Source organism: Caretta caretta, chromosome 16 (genome assembly GCF_965140235.1).
Source record: "Caretta caretta isolate rCarCar2 chromosome 16, rCarCar1.hap1, whole genome shotgun sequence".
In the NCBI taxonomy this organism is placed as follows: domain Eukaryota; kingdom Metazoa; phylum Chordata; order Testudines; family Cheloniidae; genus Caretta; species Caretta caretta.
In genome coordinates, this window is record NC_134221.1 from 12,266,083 (window position 1) to 12,286,996 (window position 20,914).

Consider the following 20,914-nt stretch of genomic DNA (forward strand, 5'->3'; position numbering starts at 1 on the left):
GCAGAAATGCCCCAAGTGGGACTTGTTGTTGCAGCATCCCCAGCATGACCAGAAGCAGGAAGTACAGGGAATAATATGAACGAGAGAGAGAGAGACAGACACTCTCAGACCTTCCCTAAAATTCCATCCCTGTTAGCCAAACCCAAAAGAAGGATCTGAACTTCAAAGGCTAATCTCTCCTCATAAATCCAATCTATCTATCATGTGCCAATCACTAAAGCATCTTTCCTCATTTTAAAGAGAGCCCTGCAGAGTTTTACCCATCAGTGTTCACTTAATCCTTAGCCTGAGGCAAACTTAGCAGTATTTCATCCTTCATAATCCTTATCCAAACAGGCATGTAGGTGTGATTCGCCCTTCACTAAGCCTCACCCTTGGAGGTACCCATGTGTATTTCAAACAAATCGTTTTAGCTAGACTTCCTTTATATGGAAAAATATTGAACGGAAAGAGATCTAGGGTAACGTTTTCAAAAGCAACTATGTGATTTAGGTGCCTACATCCCATTTTCAAAAGGGATGTAGGCAATTAGGAGCCCAGGTCCCACGGACTTGCAAAGAGCCTAAGGGTATGTGTATACAATTAAAAAAAAAAAAAACCCACCCACAGCAGTGAGTCTCAGAGCCCAGGTCTACAAGCTCAGGCTGCAGGGCTAAAAATAGCAGTGTAGATATTCGGGCTTGGACTGCAGCCTGGGCTTCGAGACCCCTGCCTTCACCAGGTTTCAGAGCCCAGGCTCCCGCCTGAGCCTGAACATCTGCACTGCTATTTTTAGCCCCATGAGCCTGAGTCAGTTGACCTGGGCTCTGAGACTGTTGTGGGTCTTTTCTTGCAGCATAGACGTAGCCTTAGGCTCCTACAAGCCAGACTGTGAACAGCTAAGAATTTACACAGATACCTAGTGATATTTTCAAAAGTACCTGAACAAGTTAGGTGCCTAATTCCTATTGAAAGTTGATGGGTGTTGGGCATCTAGGCTACTTAGTGCTTTTGCAAATCCCACTCGTGGCTTAGCTGCATCAGTAGGCACCTAAATGCCTTTGTCAGTCTTGCTCTAAGTCATTTTGGAAATGGGACTTGATCTCTGAAGTCACTTAGGCACTTCTGTAAATGTTATCCTTAGACTTAAAGGGGCCTCCTCTCAATTTGAAATGTTGTCAATTGATTTTTAAAGAGAGTTCAGTAATTTCGGGAGCTAGTCCTGCCTGAGGCCTCTTATTCAGATCTGGTGGGTTTGCCGTCACATTTGACTATTGTTAAAGAATGTTTTTTCTCTCCTGTGTTGCTGTGCAAAAGAGATGCGCACACAAATGGGGGAAATGATGTGAAACTGACTCAGCACAAAGTTAACCAGCTGAAAAGAATCCAGAGGAATGTCTTTATATTTTTCTTTTGTCATTCACCTTTGGGAATCACAGATGCTATCTGTAAGAAAAACAGGAAAAAACAAAAAAACTTTTGAACAGAAATGTGATGATTATTTTAATTTTAAGTAGTTGGTGCCCTTTTAAAGCCATCTTTTTATCCAGTCTCTAAGGCCTCATTCAGACCCCACTGAAATCATTGGGAAGGTTCCCACTGACTTTAAGGGCTTTGGATCTGGCTGTTTTAACATTAATATTTATGTCTACAGGGAGAACAAGGTGATGATGGGAAAATAGAAGGCCCCCCAGGACCACCTGGTGACAGAGTAAGATATTATTCATGTCCCTTCTCTAATCCTGTGGCCTGATTTTTGCGTGTGATGCACATGCAGACAAGCCAACTGCCTGGATTTTTTCCCTGATCACTGAAGATGCTGTATTTAGAGATCATGACACATGGAGTGGACCACTGGCATTTCACATCTACCTTGAACCTTTATTGTGTTGTTGTAGGGTCCAGTTGGCAACAGAGGAGATCGAGGGGAGCCTGGAGACCCTGGCTACCCTGTAAGTCCTATTCTGAATATTTGCCTAGGAACTAACTTTGGAGAAGTTTTTCACCTGTATAACAGCCCACAAAGCTTACATCCTTGGCCCTGTTTATTATGTGACATCTCACCATGGTTGCTCTTTGCGCTTTACTCAGGACCCAGAGGAATGATTCAGATCTCTTTCCTTTAAAGTGAAAGAGCAGTTGCTGAAGGCAAAGAAAAGACCAGATAGCATCAGGTCCAGCATCCCACAATATCACACATCTGAGCTGAGCTTGCAAGGCTGAGAGAATGAGCAGGACCTTTTTATCAGTGACTTAAATCCAGAGGAAATATCATGGGGTCTGGGGAACATGCTCAGAAGGCTTTGATGAAATAGCTCACAAGACAGCTAGGTCATGATGATGTTGGGTGAGAGTTGAGACAGTTGGGTTGTAGTTGCCAGCACAAGACTAGATGCTTTCAAGGGGATCCCTGTTAACTTGCTGGATTGAGTTTCCAAAATCTTTTCAGTTAGCTATGGGCTCTCTTAGCCAAGACCAGATTTATGAACGAGTCCCCCTTACTCCTGTGTTGTTTTTGTAGAGTCCTCCAGTCCCTGTGTCAGTAGCTTCTCAACATGATTGCTTGGAGCTGGTCTGAAAAGAATCTCTTAGGATTAGGTTTTGCCTCACTACAAAGCAGTCAGTGAGAGTGATTAATTACAAAAATGTACCAAACTCTCTTATTTGTCATCTCCAAATGACTGTCCACAAGTTGCCAGAGAAATGCTACTCACTGTAGTCTTTCTATGGGGCATCAGTAATCAAGTGTTTAGTTAAACTAATGCATTGTGTATTTATTGATGCATTAGGTACGCTCTGTTTCGTGCTTAAATTGTGACATAGTAGCTAGTTGTAACTCTTAGCTGCCTGATGCCTATGAATATCCATGAAAGAGTGTACATTGTTCTTGGAAAAGTTAACTAGCTCAGTTAATCCAAGATGTCTGTTTCCCTAAGAATGTTCAAGAGGCCATGTCTACTTGCCACTTACATTCTATACTTACTGTAAATACCAGGGTATCAACTAGCCCTAAAGGGTTCAGACCTTCGTTTGTACAGTATCTATCGTACAGTATGCGTGCAGAGTTACAGTGCTATATAATACTACATAAAACTAAATACAGAATAGCAGAGCTATATAATAATACTGAGAGAAAGTGATCTAGACAAGGGAGAGGAGATGTTTTCAGATGAGAAACTCATTGAGGCAGAGAGATACAGGGAGGCTGTTCCAGATCAGAGGAGAGAGAGAGGAGAGGGAGTGTTCAGAGTCAGAAATGAGCCCACAGTTATAGAGAGGGGAAATCTGAGTTGGGAAGGAATTGGAGGAGTTAGGAGTTCAGCTGGGGGAAGGTCCTCTTGCCCAAGAAAAACATTTGCTTCCCTGTGATATATTCATCTGAATAGCACCACCCATATACTTTGCCTTCCCGGCATTGGCAGAATACAGCTGCGTGCATTGCACCTCTCCCACCACCCATTATCCCCCAGTACCACACTGTATGCTGTGACTGCAGCATCCACTGCTGCTTACCTATAGAAAGAGAATCCAGAGAATAAACTAACATGCGCACTCTCATTTATTTAAGGGTCAAGAAGGACTTGATGGGGACAGAGGAAAAGCTGGACAGCAAGGTCTACCTGTAAGACTCTATTTTATTTTATAATTGATTGATTTTAATCTGATCTTACTCTACTGTGTATGTGACAAATGGAGATAGAATGGGTGAGCAGCATGGGAAAGGGGGTTAGAGGAAAGGCATGGTGAGCTACAAACTACAATACGTGCATTTCCATATGCCAGGGCTCAGTGGGGTTTTTAAGAATATCTATATCCATAAACTTTATGCTTCCTGAAGGTGTAATCAAAGTATGTCACATGATATATTTTGTTTTTCCTATAAAACAGGTAGGGAAAGAGACAGGAGCAGCTTCCCATGTTCTAATATTGTGTCCCTAGACCTGTCTTACCAGACATTTTTAATGATTAAAAGAGGACGGGAAAGCTTGGGAGATTCATAACGTAATGATTATATCAATATGGGGGCATTCACCTAGAAGTCACGGGTCTGAATCCAGAACTTGTCAGTAGTGATTCAGATGGGACAGCTGTTTAGTGACCTGTGTGAAATGCTTTACACATACCTGGACTAGATAAGAATGAGTTGGATCTTCATCCAGTTCCCACTGGACAAGTGTCCACATTGCATAAATCACAATAGGCCCCCACTCCTCATTGGCAGTCTCAGCAGAGGCCATAGATTGATTGGGTCCCCTCTCACTCCTACAGAGGCCCATCCAAGTAAGCTGAGGACCGCTGGAGGGGCAGCGGGAGATACGTTTGTTCTGCTGCTGCCCGTGTTGTACCTTCTCTCAGTCCAGCAAGTTTAATGAAGACTAAAATCAGTTAAAAAATGAAGGCCTGATTTTTAAAACCTGAACTTCTGGGGGCTGTGTGTAAATGCATCTACTTTGTACATGCAAATACTGTGATTGTGTGCACACACAAATGATCGGTCAAACCACTGACCAGGTATTTTCATGCTCAAGTACTAGATTTTTTTGCACACAGTGATGGTAATTGTGGCCTGTAAATTAGACATGCAAGTGCACAAGTGTTTTTGCACTCAGCCCTGATGTTCTCAAGTTTTGAAAAATAAGCCCTAAACATTGGCTTGGCTGTCTCGCCATTAATCATTCCATAAACAGTGGGGACTGTAGTAACAAGCCATGCATCAGATTCCTCTGGCCAGATCCTTAGCTGATTTAAAGCAGCATCACTTCACTGAAGTCTGTGGAGCTTTGTCAGTTTACATCTGCCAAGGTTCTGCTCTGTTATGTTTACACAGCTCTTAGATGTGACTTAAAATGCATTCATTAGGATGTTCTTCAAAAGGGGGTTATGAAATAAAACAATCACTTCACATTCTACGCAGCGTAGAGCATTGGTGCTCCCATTTTTCCTCATTTCTAAGTGCAATTTCAAACATGAATGTGTTACTCAGTTGTAAACAAATAATGCAGAAGTTTTTCAGCTTGAGAGAAGTGGCCAGAATGTCAGTGGGATGAACATAGATGGGGTATTGTCAAGTTTCTTTCATGTCAGTGCTGTTTTGATATCCCCTCCATATTGCTCCTATTGTTACACAGTCTAGCATAGTAATATAAGACTGTTTAATAGAAATTTGAGATGCTGTGCATACCTTCAAAGTACACATATGTAACTGATCCCCAAAGACATTCATACTGTTTGTGCTATCTAGCCTTATTCTAGTTCCTGAGCTGCATCTGCTCAAAGCTTCAATGAATACCATTCCTGAAAATCAGCTTATCATCTGGTTTCTCTCCAATCAGAGCTATAAACCCTGGCATGCAAAAACATACTAAAACATATTAGACAGTGTCAGTTAAATTTGAAATGACTTTCGTTCTTTGTGGGGCTATAGAAAGAGTGTTGTAGGTTCTATTACTTAAGTCCCAATCTCAGTGATCTGTGACATGATTAGAAGGGGTTAGGTGATCCATTTACCCTTCATAGCTCTTTGACTCTAGCCTCTGAATTGCCCCAAGATAATCAACAGAAGCAGGCAGCTCTGGAGAAGAAGGTATAGAAACAGGAGGCTCAGAAACAGCAGACTATTAGAAACTACAATGAGAGAGATCTGCAGACAGGCAATAACCTGCTACATCTTCTTTGGAATAAGTCCAGGGTGTCTCATGGTTAGAGAATACACATCCTGCTGCTTTGCTATCAGCAAAATCCACTAAAAAAGCGGAATAGGAAGAAGGGAGGGCGCATATATGTGATGGGGAGGGGAATGTTTCAGATTTCTGAAACGGTGATCTGTTTCCTTATCTCTCTCCCTCTCCACTTCGTAGCTGGCCTTGAGACATCTGAAATCTTGATTCAAGATTGGGATTGGGGCTCAGGAGAGAGAAGGAGGCAAATACCATAAGCATCATCGTGGTATTTGCTGCAAAAACTACTGGATCTGCTTTAAAAACCAGAGCTGTAACTCTTCATTGAGGAGCCTGATCCTATTACCTGCTCTATTACCTGATCCTATTACCTGATCCTATTACCTGCTCTTTGTTGTGGATCTCAAAGTCAAACAGTCCCAAACCAAGCAAGGGAGAGACAATGCTGCTTCTCCAAAATGACACCCTGTTAAATAGTCTCTGGAGACCGTTTCTTATTCCTCCTTCCCCAGGAGGGCTGTGAGAGCAAAGGCTGCTCCCAGTAATTGATTCCGTATGGTCAGTGCTGTAAGGGACACAGCAAATGCTGCTCTTCATACTTTATGCAAGATGCTGCCAGAAAAGTATTTCAAACAGATTTTCTTTGTCCTCTTTTCTAGGGGGATCCTGGCCCACCAGGCCAGCCAGGGCCAAAGGGATCCAAAGGTGAAGAGGTAGGTTTCATGGGGGTGAATTTATGGCATCCAAAGCTTAAAGCTGAAGTGAAATCAGAACTGTCACGGTTTTTCCAAGAGTATGTGGCTTGTTCATTGGTCTGTGGCTGGAAATGACCATGGAGAACCCAGTAGGAGGGCTGTAAATATTGATTTGTGTGTCCAAACCCATTAGTTTGTTGGCTTCCTGGGGCTGGAGAAGATCAAGAGAATTACAGTACTAGGACTGTGAATGAATCCCCGGCAGGTCCTTAGTTACATGCCTTGGGACCTTGGTGTGGTCCCTCTTTCCCACACCTCGTCAGTTTCTGCCTCTCTTGACCACAATTGGCATCTCTGCCCCTGGGGGAAATCTGAACCAGGCAATTGTCTCTCTGTAGCTGGGTTTCAACCATAAAACTTTTCTGGCTTAAAACCTTCCAAATCCAGAGTCCATTATCCACACAATTCTCCTTTTCCTACTTCTCAGAAGGGTCATTCCCTCTAACTGCTCCCCCCGCAACGAAGAGAATCCACCGCATGTGGTTTTATCTGAACTGAATTTATACCAATATCTACTTCTACTTCCCTGTCTCTACAGCTTCCCAATCCGTTAACCACCAGAGACTTCTTTTGCCTAAATTTAAGTGGATGACCTCAATCCTCGGCTAATTCACATTCCATCCTGCAAGATATGGGAACTGGCATAATGCCAAGTAGACTAATCTACAATAGGTGATTTTAACAGAGTTCACTGGCCACTGGATTCAAAGAAAGACACACCCTATTACCCATAGTAGATCTGGAACTGCCCGTGGGTCTAATGAGTAACAGTAGCTCTTGTTCCACACAGTTGGCCAGTTTTCAGAGACTTGTCTGCAGATGGAGAAGTGATACACGAAACACTTGGTTTATTTTTTAAAAATGTGTTAGCAGATGACAGAGCTTCAAAGCTTCTGAATCCTAGCAAAGGTGATAAGGCCAAGTGTTCCATTCATACTGCAGGAGTTAATCCTTGTTCCTAGCTAATAATCAGAACCACATACTTGCTGCTTTGACACTTCCCCTCCCCTTATCGGCAAATCAGCATTACAGATTTTAGCCATAAGAAGCTTTTATCCCCCAACTCTCCAGGACGAGGGGAAACTATCTAATCTATCAGAGACCAGAATAAGAGCTTCCCTATCTGAGTCCCCTGAAGAAGGCTTGGTTGTTGGTTTTCCATGATGCCGCCAAGGAATGATGAATGGGATGATTTTTGAGCATCTCGCAGTAATGCATGCCAGTGCTGTGGAGTTCTCTCTCAAATTCATCGTCCTGTTTTATTTGTCCTCATCTGTTCTATATTAGGAAAATGCAGGGCCTTTCCTTCTGGCTATTCATTCCTGCCCTCTAAAGAAGATAACCCAGAAACTCTTAGAGAACCACTTGTAATAAAACCAAATAATAATTCATCTCCTTTGGCTGTAGCAACTGACCTCATATGTCTCCTTATTAAACTGCTCTCCATTGCACAGGCCGAAATGGGCTTCCCATTATTTCTTTTTTTGCCTTAAGGGTCAAAAAGGAAAGCAAGGAGTACGGGGTGAAGGGGGCAGCAGAGGCTCGCCGGTAGGTGAAAATTCAGCCTTTTCTTTTACAAGTCCCTGGCATCCCAACACTTCAGTCACTAATTCTTTTGTGTTTGTAGGGTCCTCTTGGGTTACCTGGTCCTAGGGGAGTAGTGGGAAGGCAGGGTCAGGAGGGTTCTCCTGGAGTGGACGGAGTGCCTGGGAAGGATGGCACAACTGGGCTGCAGGTAAGTTTGAAACACTTATATTGGGACACCTTAAGCAAACACTACCCCAGAGGAGGGAAGGGCAAAGGATAAAGCAGTAGTAATTGACACACCCACTGCTATAGCCATGCTGTCTTATATACACAGAGTGGGTCCTGTACACCACTGCACAGACTTCACACATACAAACCCAGGCAGATGTCTCCATGTGGACAAGTGTGTAAGTAAAGTGACTCTCACAGCCAGACAAACAGGCTCTTGTATGCGCAGATCCATGTGCTGTAAAATCTTGTGCATATGCGCATGCTCACACAGCCATTCATAAATGCACGCCATGCCAGCCACGCCCACCCAGTGTAGCTGTAGTCACGCTGCTCTGGCTGCCTTTTCAAAGGGGTGAGCATGCCCAGAAGGATAGGGTGACTTTCTCTGTATTCTCTCCTGGACTTGTTTTATAGGGAGAACAGGGAGATGATGGGGAAGAAGGCACAACAGGGATTTCGGGAAAACGAGGGAACCCCGGCATACCTGGTCTCCCCGGAGCACAGGGGCCACTAGGATTTAAGGTCAGTTTCCACCTCGCTGTGGTACTGGGTTTTTTGTTTGTTAAAACAAGTGTGAACTTGGGAAGGTGGCAAGGAAGCTCACACAGCCTGTCCTGGCCCACACTGCTTTTAGGAAGCTCAGGCTGCTAGACTCCTAGCAAGCATGACCAGGCACCTCCTTTGGAAGGTCTTGGATCCTTGGAAGTCTGTACTGTTAGTGTCTTAGAAGGCACTACTGGGGAAGAAGCTCACACTGCCAGGTTTTCAACTAGCACCAACAGGGCTTGAACTGCTGGAACTGGTATGGTTTGGGGCACCGTTATGAGCCAGAGGAAGCAGTGAAAGGCTTGTTTAGTGACCCCTGGATTTCTCACTGGTTCTTGCCCTGTCCCATGTGGATCATAGGACACAAAGCAGACCCAGTAAAGATTTAGCCATTTGTAAAAAGGGACTGTAAATAGAGAGATTCCAGCTGGGGTTGGAGAGGCCAGAAGAATTTGAATCAAATTATACTCATTTAACACATTACCATTAAGTTGTCACTTACTGCCCCCCAGCTGCCTTGGGTAGAAATAACAGGCTGTCGCCACTGATTGATACTTGAGCCTTTATCCCTGGAGCACTGCAAGGTCAGGGGGAGGGGGAAGGAGTTGAGATGCTGGGTCTTGGACGCCCCTTTGTTGTCTTTGACTTGGGAAGTCGGTGCCAGGGCAAATGTTAGCTTTGTAACTTTTGGATTAAAGTTACTGAACTGAAACCTTGGAATTCCTTTAGCATTTCAGGTGGATTAATCATCTGTTGTCAGCCTTGTTCAGAGAAGAGACTGAGAAATTGTGTGGGGCAGGGCAAGTAGGCATGCAAGGGTGTAAATGAGGGGGAACATGAACCTTACCCCTTCAAATGCTACATTGTGACACACCTTGTACAGCTGTGCTTGTAACTGCAGGTCTTGGTGAACTACCTCTAGGAAAACGGGTGTCCATTACTGGCTTCATGCTATACATCCTGTAAGAACATCTATCATTGCACCCAGCCCTGTGTGATACATATAGATGAAGTCACATCTCCTACCCCAGTGGCCATTATTTTTCCACCTTGTCATATATACCCTAACACTGGCCATTTCTGTTGCAAGTTTTTATATTTAATCCCCTGGAATGATTTTAATTCTGTGTTCTTTGTAGGGTGAAAGAGGATTGCCTGGGCAGACTGGCCCAACAGGGAAACGGGGTACACAAGGAGGGATGGGGCTCCCAGGAGGCCCAGGAGAGCCAGGACCCAAAGGACAGCCGGTTAGTTGTGTTCATTTAAATGATCGTGTCTCACTGTAGTTCTCCTAGCTACAAGAGGTGGCTCAGAGTCCCAGCAGTGCATCGGGGGTAGAGTCCTGGGATGCTCTACTGCATGCATTTTTGTAGCACACGTACACAATCTCAGCACACGCTTCCCAAGGCTGGGCGGTTGTGGAACTCTGTGCACATCATTTCATGTTCCACTTTTAAATAGTGAAGTTTGTGCGAGTTTGGAGTTCATAAACGTGAGACAGTGGAATGGCATCATGTACTGAGCAGCTGCACTGAACAAGTGCAATTACGTCAGTACAGACCTGCTTCTTCAGTATTGGCGCTCTTTAATGTTGGACTGGCCACTGAGGTGAGACCACCAAGCTCATTCCACCCAATCACACTTTCATTTGCACCCACTCAAATAAATCCTTGTCAATCACAATTTGAATGTTACACACACCCTGCAGCCATTACTTTATATTACACTCCTTGGTGTCTATCCTACTACACAGCATCCCTACCTCTAGAAATTAGCGATGAGTAAGCTGACCCAGGATAGGAAAGGAATGTTGCAGCCTGCATTTGGTAGAGCAAGAGGTTTAGGAGCAGTACTTAGCAATAAGGCCATCTCCTGGTATGGTATCAATGGCAGTGTAGTTGTAAGTCCAGAGCCAAGAGCATTGTCTACAAAGCAGCTGGGCGGTGTAATTCCCCGTGCAGATAGACACACATGCACTAGCTCTGTTTGAGCTAGTACCTCAAAGTCGCATCGCCCCTGGTGGCAGTTGAGGCTGGCCACCCAAGTACATACCTATGGGGCTGAGTGGGATTGTACTTGAGCAACGGAAGCCACTGCCCATTCCACTGCAGCTACACTGCTTTGTAAGGTATTAGTTTGACCACAGCTAGTCCATGTATAGCACTGGTACTTACACATCCCAGCTGCTGTGCTGACACGCCCCAAGGGAATCTAGTTTTATGGCTCTCAGGGACACCAACCACTGATCAGCCTCGGCAAAGGAAAGGAAATGTGCACACACCCCATTACTAAACCAGGCTGCTGCTGCTTATTGTTTTTATATATTGCACTTGTAAGATTGCCTTGCCTAGGGCTGTGTATCTGGCTATATCAGAGAGAAGGCTGATGCCATATTGGGAGTTTTAATAGCTTAGACTGTAAACTCCTTGGGGCAGAAATAATATCCCTTTTCTGCCTTCTACAGTGGAGAGCAAACTGTCAGCACTTAATAAATACTTTTGCATCCCTTACTATCCCTAATATTTAGAGAGCCCCTAAAAAGAAACCAATCTAAATCTCTTATTGTACACTCTGTCTGCTCAACATCTGTTTGCCTTTGCATCCAGTAGGATCTTCAACTGTTTGAAATATGTATGCATGCTGGCCGGTTCGTTCCCCTTCCTAGACTAAGCATCACAAACAATGAGATCATCAGTACATTTAAGCCATGGATAAATACCTAGCAATGTGTTAAGATTAGGTTTATTGCTGTCTATGCCAGTGTTGGACCCCATTCTCCTCTGGAATGGGTGAGTTCTCTTCCTTCTCTCCAAGGGCAGTGCCACTCTTTAAGAGAGTGAGAGAGACTAGAATGCTGCATGTGCCACCATCCAGAAGAAGCGTTTAAGTGGCCACGCAGGTCATAGGCTCCTGGCTCAAGAAGCAGAGTCCATTTGAGTCCCATTATGTTGTTTTTTGTGTGTATGAGTGGCAGATTCATGTACCCAATATTCATTTCTGGAGGTTGCTACGTAAATATTGATCCAGGCCTCTTGGATAAGATGTTCCTGTAACTTAGTACACGTCCCCTTTTCCTCTAGAACTCTTCTTGCTTTGCATTTATTTGTGCTGCCAGCCACTCCATGGAGAGAGATTCTCCTACTGTGGGAGCAGCAGCAGTGTGTTTCCCTTCCAGGATCCATAAATGGGTAGTTAAGGTTTTTAGTATCCTTGGAAAGCTTCTTGTACTCTACGGATTTCACATAGGTCCTGGCTTGCCAAGCAATTTATCACTACGATGGCAGGAAAAGCTTCCTACCAGCAAGTCTATTAGACTTTGGAATTACCTTGTAAGAGAACTGGTGGAATCCTCATCACCTAAATCATTTAGAACTGGGCTGAACAAGACACATTTCCATCTCTTTTATTACTAGGATTCTAGAGTCATTGTGCTTATATTTTTGTCCTAATCTTTTCCTAACCATCCTGAGTCACTTGGCATGTCGCTATTCAGTAAGTCTATAGCTACCAAAAAGCTTGTATCTCAAAATATAGAAATGAGGGTGTTCACATGCAGATTTGTTTGTTCCATTTTTATTAGTGGTTACATGTATTATGACAGTGTCCACTATGTGTTAATCCAAGTTTGGATCACACACCCTAACTGTTAAAAGGTGATGTTTTTCCCTTGAAAATATGAGCAATAATCCTTGGAGGCATATTTGAAATGGGCAAGAGTTGAAAAAATATATTTTTCATGGTTTTTAAAGTTCTAAGCACATACTTTGACAGACAAAACGCCTGCAGCTTGAAATGGGCCTTCAAGAGGAGTCAGCTTGGCTCAGTTTGTATTAAAAAGCAAAACAGGGTTTTCATTTGACAGTTATCAGTGTCTGAAGCTGTGCAAAGGTAGGGGCTGTAGAGACCTTTAAGGACTGCTCATGGAGCAGACACTCCTCTCCCCTGACCATGGCCCAAACTCCCAAGCTGTGCCCTGTTACACCTCCTAGCAACTTGGGAGTGGGGAGGAGAGACTATGCAAATATCTTAATTCAACCAGATGGGAAGATCTCCAGTTCTCTCTCAGAACAGCTGATTTCCTTTCCAAGTCTTCATTCATAATTCCAGGCTTAGAGTGGATGTGTTTCTATTTCTCTAAGTGTCATGAACCTTTTAGTGATAAGCCATTTATGATCAAATGTATTGCTCTTGCATTTGTCTTTGCTTGGCTGTTATTTCCAGGGGGACTTTGGCGAGTCAGGATTTCCAGGGATTGCCGGCATGTTTGGGCCAAAGGTAAGACACTTCCTTGTATGTCATGGGCTCTATAGTGTCTGTATAAGGTAGACATTCTCTTCCTCACTTTACTGTGGCAGATGGATTACTGGGAACAGCCACATGCTTCTTGCAGTTCCAAGCTCTTGGGAGATCCAATGCAGACTGGCAGCAAATTTCTTTACAGGTGCCGCTCCAGAAACTACTGTACCCAAATGATGATTCCTAACTACTTGAGTTTACTTCTTTTTAGCTGTTTGAGCCACACTCAACTTCTAAAATCCCTAAAACACTGAAGTTACAGTCATCTTGGTGGAGCTCAGATTGCCCCCAGGATGGATGGTGAGGGGATTAATGTTCCATCCCTAATGTCCTTTTGACTTGTTGAATGTCTTTATTGCCCTTGCTCTGTCAGAAGAGATTCCCATCTTCATCTACAGTTATCCTATCAAAAGACCCTGCTGGGTGACACTGGTGTTGTGTGCCCTTATATAGGTTTTACACCCATTTTATCTGAACATCTCATATGACCTTAAATTTAAGTTACCAAAGGAAAAGGACCATTCTGCTTTCTAGAGAATGGGGGGGGGGGATGATTTGCAGAACATGGGAGTGGGCCCACAGGTTAAAAAAAATCAGGACTTGCATACAACTGGTTGCATATCTGTCTTTATTCCAGAGCAGCAAGCAAAGAAACAAACTTTGTGTGTGCATCTGTTGAGTCTTTCAAGATTCATGTCTGATTTTTATCTACAGGGACCACCAGGGAACCTGGGGTTCAAAGGAATTCAGGGCCCACGGGGACCACCAGGTCTCATGGTGAGTTCTTTGAACTTCATTGTAGAACTTCCTTGTTCCCGTTGTCTGCTTTTTCTCAGGACAGTCTGTGGGCCAAACCCTGAGCTGCACAAAAAGGGGGGCTAAAGTGGACTTTAACCCAGCACATTTGACATACACTCTAATCAGAAGCTGCAGTTCAGCTGGGTCATACAGGAACACATGTACAAGATACTATAGCAACCTTTGATTTCAACACCACATTCTAACTACCCCACACATACTGAGTACAATTCTACTCCCCCTTTGCTAGAAAACTGCAGTTAAGCAACTAATTCTTGTTGTCCCCTTAAGTCACTAAGATGAATTTCAATGTAAATAAATTAGCTGTGTACAGCATGCTATTTTACCCGGGAAGTAATTTTTTACAATGCTGCTAGTCTCCAGTAGAGATTCCCCAGCATGAGGACTCTCAACTGTCCAATAAACCGCTTCCCAAAGATATGGTCTCATTGTCCAGTCAGGTCTTATTTTACATACTCCTTGTAGTGAACTCATTAACAGTCCACGGAACTAGCAACCTGCAGTTCAAGGAGGACAGGAGTTCTGGGCTGTGAATGCCTTTCCCATGGATACAGTAAGTTAGTTCCCAGGATGGAGAGAGCAACTCCACTGTTGGGATTGATTTCTGAGGAAAAGGAAACCACGAAGACACTTTTTGAAAATGTATGAGATCCCAGAGATGCTCCGTAAACCCTTGGGCTCTCAACACAGCAGAAGTTTTAGTGTAGCAATTTGTCCTTTAAAATGTCTCTGATTCAGCTGTTAGGAATGAAAAGGCAACTCCAGCATCCTTAAAGGGGACAAGAAGGGGGAAATCACGATATCTTTGTACTGGGTATAGAGCCCTGTGATATTCCACAGGTCTAGTTTGGTAAGAAATGACTTCCATTCCCTAGACCCCAGTTCATAAATGTCTTTTTCTCGCTTTCTGTTTTAGGGAAAGGAAGGTATTATTGGTCCGCTTGGAATTCTGGGTCCTACAGGAAACTCTGTACGTGTGTCTATTGTCTCTGCCCTTACTTATTACAGCTAATAATGATTGAGGGTATTTAGACCAGTGTTTGCTGCTTCCTCGAAAGTCTCTGAATTTCACTTCCTAGCTATGTACAAGTACAGCCTAAACCTCATCTGAATTAACAGGGGCGAAAAAGTTTATTTTTATAGAATAAGCCAACAAAAGTGCAGCTGCAGTCACAGGAGTAGTGGGAATTCTTAGTTTATAAATTAGCAGCAGCCCTATTTAAGTATGGGTTTGGGGTGGGAAGGATTAGACTGTTAAGAGTGATATTTATAAGCTGTGGAGCCAGATTTGGAAAAGAACTCCTCAGCAAGTAGTGAAATTTTCAAGAGAGTTCGCACCAAATGTGCTGAGCTCCTCTGAAATTTTGGCCAAGTATCACAATGGGAAATACTAGTTTGAGCACTTCTGAAGATCTGGCCCAGGACTCCTATTCCCACCCTAACTCCTAAAATCCAAAAGGGGGCACTCAGTCAAAACTTCCTAAAAATAAAGAATAAAATATTTCTCTGCTTCCCTCCTCTTATTTTATGATGCCACTTTCAAAGTCAAATAAACACACACACAGGAACTGATGTTGATAAAGATGAAAAAAATCTATGGGAAAATACAAGGATTAGTCCATCAGTTTTAAAAGTGAGGCGGGATGAGCTGAATTAAATGTGCCAGGGAAGAAATATGTAACACCCTAATTGGCAGGTGTGGGACAGAACAAGTACACACCTTGCAACTCTCTGACACCAAACAGCATATATGCACCAGAAGTGCTGTAACAGTTACAAAGCCTTGGCTGTTCCCTTGACATGCATACCTTTAGTCAGACTTCAGCCTGGAAGTTTATAAACATTCCTTTTTGTAATCTGTGAAACTTTCAACAACACTAGCTACTTTTTCCCCAAAGAAGGGAGACAAGACAGACAACCAGCCATGTTTTGTTTAGAGATCTAGTTGGGCCACATGCAGAGAGTTTTTCACCAAAACATGTCAAACCCTCAACATGATGATTACTCTTATTAGGAGCCTGCCTGATTCTAATCATGTTCTATGTGGTTCTTTAAATAGGGTCCCAAAGGAGACAAAGGCAGCCGCGGTGAAACGGTAAGCACTCTTCCAGAATCCTTCAGGTACCTCAGCTGCATAGGAGACTGTTCTCAGATTGGGTAGACAGAGGATACCAGACAGGTGGAATAGGAGGGAGCAAAAAACTTAATCAGCCTTTCATCCTTCCAAGATGGATACAGTGAGCTTCATGCAGTTTTACTGTGTGCGCATTTTTCAGAAGAGTCTTTTATAAAAAGATGTCCCTTTCTGCACTGCATAGCCATTAAACATCCCAAGGCACTTTTCAAATAACTGGGGATAACTCAATATCCTTTGCCATGATTTCCCTTGGCAATATGCTGGGCCCAGGTTTCTTGCTGCCCTCCAATGTGGCTGCATTTTGATACAGCTTCTAAAACATACTGACAGGTTTCAGAGTAGCAGCCGTGTTAGTCTGTATTCGCAAAAAGAAAAGGAGTACGTGTGGCACCTTAGAGACTAACCAATTTGTTTGAGCATAAGCTTTCGTGAGCTACAGCTGCATCCGATGAAGTGAGCTGTAGCTCACGAAAGCTTATGCTCAAATAAATTGGTTAGTCTCTAAGGTGCCACAAGTACTCCTTTTCCTTTTTCTTAAAACATACTGGAAACCCTTGGGATGAAAGACCTTACGTTAGAGGCATGCAATCGTTTGACACACTCCTCCTGATTTTCTTCTGCAGGGTTTGCAAGGTCCAAGGGTGAGTATTTCAGAGAACTGGTTTCTGGCTGTCACCATCCTTGCTTGAATAAACGGATGTGCCACAAAGTTTAGGAGGGAGGGAGAGGAACTATGGACAGTAGGGAAAGTAAAAAAAATGGGGGGGTGGCCTGGGACCAAAGAGGTGCAGGCACATGCCACTAAGGATGACAAAAGCATGAGAGCTACATGAGGAGACAATATAGAATAGTAAAAAGCTGCACTGTGGGAAGATATGGCCACCTCCTGTCTCCACAACGGGTTGAGCTGAGGGACAATAATATGTTGAAGAGCTGGAAGATTTTTGGGAGAGAAAAGATATGGGAGGGGGCTCACCTTTTTCTGGGATACAAGGATGAATAATTTCACTGCTGACATTTTACTCACTGATGCTTTTCTCTTTAGGGTCCACCAGGCCCACGAGGACTCCCTGGGCCTCCGGTACGTACATCAGGAAAGGGTTCAGAGGATGACAAGCCCCATCCAAAGAGACTACTCACTCATTTGGAAATTACACCGATTCCGCCTGTAAAATAAGGATAATAAATTACTTCACAGGGAGTTTGCATGTCTGAATGAACTAATGCTTGTAAAGTGCTTGGAGATCTAAAGGAAATAATATTTCCCCTCTGTAGCGAGGACCCCACAGGAAAGAGGGATAATCTCAAAAGGGGATCAGAAATTCTTTGACATTATTATCCATTGAACATAAAAATCAGTCATAGTTAACAGTTTTTTCTTTTGGTTTCTAGGGTCCAACAAGAATTCCAGCTTCATTTGTAAGTTGCTAGGTTTTATTCTATACGATAGATTTGTTATTGTTGATAGTGAGTGAAGTTGTGATATGCACATGTGAACATATGTAGAGCTCAGAAACTCACAAGTGTCCTGCTTTCCCAAGCTGATGTCCCCTAGCCTAGAACATCCCCCCTACATGGACTGAGCAGAAGATACAAGCAATATCCTGCTAGAATGGTATTTGGCACCTAAATATAGAGAAACATCTACTGTTCAGTTTGCTTGTGCAAAGGGCACTCATCTCCTATTACAAATAGGTCTCATAATCTCCTAAAATGCCGTTGTTATATTTTCCCCCACCAGCAGCAGGATGGCTTTGGTGCAGCTTTCCAGGCAATGATGGACTCAAACACCGCACTCAGATCTACAGAGGTACCAGCATGCTTTTCAACCTACCAAGCTTTGATACAGATGCAGAGTGCTGCACTGTGTAATCTTAAAGAGGAGAAACAGCCTTTCATGCCACCTTGCCTGCTCTTTTTATGTAAAGCAATTCCATCTTCCCAATTTCCTTCCATGATCCTATCCCTCTACCAGTATACAACACAAAGCCTGAATGCATCGTTCTTACTCACCTGACTTCAGTAGGAATTTTGCCTGTGTAAGGACTGCAGGATTAGACTTTGGTTTGTTAAGCTTGTGCAAATCTTAACATTTCCTTTCTCTCACCTCTTTTCAATGAGATGTCCAGTCTGTTCAGTCGCTTGATAATTTAAAGGGCTCTCAACCTGAGCTGCGTTCAAAATGTTTCTATTCAGGTAGAGGTGTGCTCTAGATTACAGATGCATTGCTTCTTTTCTAAAGAATCCCACTGTTGACACTAAGAACAGACGAATATGGTTAAGGCCCCCATCAGTTCCAGAACCTAGAATGCTTGCGTTCTGCTGTTGGAAAAAGGTGGGGAGGCATTATCCCCATTGTAAAGTATTGCAAAAATTTAGCTAATGCACGTTATTGCCAAGACTGGACTGGGCTGCCATCAGAGAATGCTTGTGCTCTCCGAATAGAATCCTGGGGGGTTTCTGCCTTCTTAATGTTTTGCTTCTCTCTTTTGGGGAACAGTGATGAATAGCTGGGACCATCTAGTGTCAGTCATGCTTCCTTCTTTATAGCATGCATGTGGGAAAGTTCCCAATTGAAAACAGCTAGCTATGACTGTTTGGACTGAATGGCATTGGTCACTTCCGTTACTGACTGTACCTTTTGCCTGAGGTGTTTTTCCCAAGAATACAAAGGGGTCAGTTGCCATTGTTACGCATTCTGATGACGTGTCTAGCCAATGCAGCATTTGTTTGTGGGGGCTTCTCAAACCGCAGCAGTTCTGTCAAGCTCAACAGTCAGTGCCTGACTGCCGTCTTCTCTATTCCACAACAGAGCTATCAACATTCAGACTTTCTGATGCTAAACCAGGAAGGAGAGATCTTTAAGACTCTACACTACCTCAGCAACCTCATCCAGAGCATCAAAAGACCCCTGGGAACAAAGGAGAACCCTGCACGCATCTGTCGAGACCTCATGAACTGTGAACAGAAGATGGGTGATGGTAAGCAGCACAACCATGTCCTGGGAATTCTCCCAGCCGCAAGAGGGATACACGTATAGGGCCAGTTAAAGCAGTTCAAACAAACAGGCCCACTTTCACGGGACTAGTGTAGACACATTATGCAGAGAAATTAAAAATCTCTTCATCTGCTGATGCCTTTCTGGATCTTATGCATAGGAAATGCTGACTGGTTCACTCACCTATTCTTCCTCATCCCAGATTGCTCCCTTTCTTCAGGTACTTACTGGATTGACCCAAATCTTGGCTGTTCTTCAGACACCATTCAAGTCACCTGTAACTTCACCAAAGGTGGACAGACATGTCTGAGCCCCATCACTGCCTCTAAGGTACACACAGTTCTACCACTGTCTCTCAGCAGGCTTCCCCTCCCACTAGAAAGCAAATGCTATGTTGTTAAAGTGAGATTTAGGGTAGTGCGTAACAACGTATATTGATTTGTGCCAAAGGGGGTAGAATTTACTACTGCTATATCAGTTTCCTCACATTATTGGGTATGTATTAGTTCTTATATTGCTGTTTTAACAGTTTTGAAAAAAAAATTGCTTATTATTCTTCAATTACATTCTAACACTGTTCTTTGTCTATATTATGGCTGAAACCATGACAACACTGATTAGACTGCCCCACCTCCTCTCCAGCTAGTCTGTTGTCTCCATAGATCAGGGAGTGAATGCTAAGGTTCTACCAACACATGGATAATTTACCAGTATCATTAGAAGGAGTGGGTGAATATTCCAAACATGCTTCTAAAAATATTTTGTTGAATTTTTAAATTAAGTCCCTTCAGTCACGTTCATGTCTCTTTGTATTTGCTTTCCATAAATGGTTGTGAGAAACAGTTCAACTCACATGCACAAGCACTTTAGGGTGAAATCCTGTCTTTTTTTACTTCAGTGGGAGCAGGATTTCACCACAGAATTTTAAATTCCCCCATACATGTATTTAGAAAGAGGTGCTTGCAAATGCACACTCATCTAACTAGGGACCAGAAACTATATTGAGACTTATCAGAATTAATCACCACAGTTCTATTATCAAAGTACTTGAAGAGAACTATTCAATGATTTTGGGGGTAAATTTCTTTAATTTTGTGGAATGATCCAATACATTCTTATCCCGAAGAAGTGGGAGGAAATAGCAGTCTGCTTCCAGATTTTCCACAAATAGGAACAGGCTTATTCATTCACTTTTAATCAGGATGAATGAGTGGCACAGGGAGAGACAGAGAGAAGCTAGCATGAGACAAGAGCAGAGAAACTAGAAAAAGCCCCAACACTAGGTAAGACTGGAAAGCAGGAAGCTTTCTGAAGTTATGATGAAGACCCTGTGATAGTACCATAATGTACTTCCTGTATTAAATTATTACAGCACTAGATTCTCCCTACATTTATTCCTTCTCCCCCAACATATTGCTGTCTACAGCAACAGGAGGGATGGTGGAAGCTTTTCCAACATAGAGCTATTGGCACAGGGGAATAAGCAGACTCTCTAGTTCCACTATTGCCTGGCTCATCACTGTCAGCAACAGTTACTTGCACAGCATAGGTGTATGCTCCAGATAAGCAGTTAAAGAATAAAATGCTCATTTACTCAATAACTCCACCCAAGACTGAAGGAGGTATGAGTTTCAAGGAACTATACCCAGTAGGGATGGGATTTTCAAAAACACACAGCCGTGGTGATGATTTCTTTGGGGTGTGATTTTTCAAAACTACTAGGCCTAACTATGCACCCATATTCATTTAGCCATCACCTACAAGAGATAATTCAGCCAAAACAAGCCACCTACATAGTATGAAACATCAAACTAATCAGAAACAGAACAGTGATGCTTGCTGCATCAGCATCAATGGTGGATTCCATGCAAAGTCAGGAGTCTGCAAGGCATTAATAAGCTGTTCAGAACTCACTGTAGGCTTCAAGAAAACCTGACGTAAAATCGAG

General features: G+C 43.3%; 1 protein-coding gene and 1 long non-coding RNA gene across 8 annotated transcripts in view; one reads left to right on the forward strand and one right to left on the reverse strand.

Moving 5' to 3' along the window:
• The window catches only part of COL27A1 (collagen type XXVII alpha 1 chain), a 239,406-nt gene that overhangs the window by 214,111 nt on the left and 4,381 nt on the right, over window positions 1-20,914 (forward strand). For 4 of the 6 annotated variants that reach the window (XM_075120654.1, XM_048823074.2, XM_075120655.1 and 1 more), the window contains 18 exons: window positions 1,634-1,690; window positions 1,878-1,931; window positions 3,548-3,601; window positions 6,317-6,370; window positions 7,907-7,960; window positions 8,040-8,147; window positions 8,585-8,692; window positions 9,856-9,963; window positions 12,938-12,991; window positions 13,727-13,789; window positions 14,748-14,801; window positions 15,891-15,926; window positions 16,592-16,609; window positions 17,014-17,049; window positions 17,361-17,387; window positions 17,710-17,778; window positions 18,781-18,949; window positions 19,169-19,296. In XM_075120654.1, coding sequence (XP_074976755.1) covers window positions 1,634-1,690; window positions 1,878-1,931; window positions 3,548-3,601; window positions 6,317-6,370; window positions 7,907-7,960; window positions 8,040-8,147; window positions 8,585-8,692; window positions 9,856-9,963; window positions 12,938-12,991; window positions 13,727-13,789; window positions 14,748-14,801; window positions 15,891-15,926; window positions 16,592-16,609; window positions 17,014-17,049; window positions 17,361-17,387; window positions 17,710-17,778; window positions 18,781-18,949; window positions 19,169-19,296 — 1,251 coding nt within the window. The remainder of the gene's footprint in view (window positions 1-1,633; window positions 1,691-1,877; window positions 1,932-3,547; window positions 3,602-6,316; window positions 6,371-7,906; window positions 7,961-8,039; window positions 8,148-8,584; window positions 8,693-9,855; window positions 9,964-12,937; window positions 12,992-13,726; window positions 13,790-14,747; window positions 14,802-15,890; window positions 15,927-16,591; window positions 16,610-17,013; window positions 17,050-17,360; window positions 17,388-17,709; window positions 17,779-18,780; window positions 18,950-19,168; window positions 19,297-20,914) is intronic. The other 2 variants (XM_048823076.2, XM_048823077.2) reach the window with 1 other exon arrangement.
• Window positions 13,624-19,281, reverse strand: LOC125623538 (uncharacterized). 2 transcript variants are annotated; one of them, XR_007353041.2, is made up of 4 exons: window positions 19,150-19,281; window positions 18,076-18,226; window positions 16,945-17,134; window positions 13,624-13,873 (listed from the first exon to the last, which is right to left on the reverse strand). It is a non-coding gene; the product is annotated as an uncharacterized LOC125623538 (long non-coding RNA). The 2 variants fall into 2 exon arrangements; XR_007353040.2 differs by lacking the exon at window positions 19,150-19,281 and having other exon boundaries at window positions 18,076-18,762.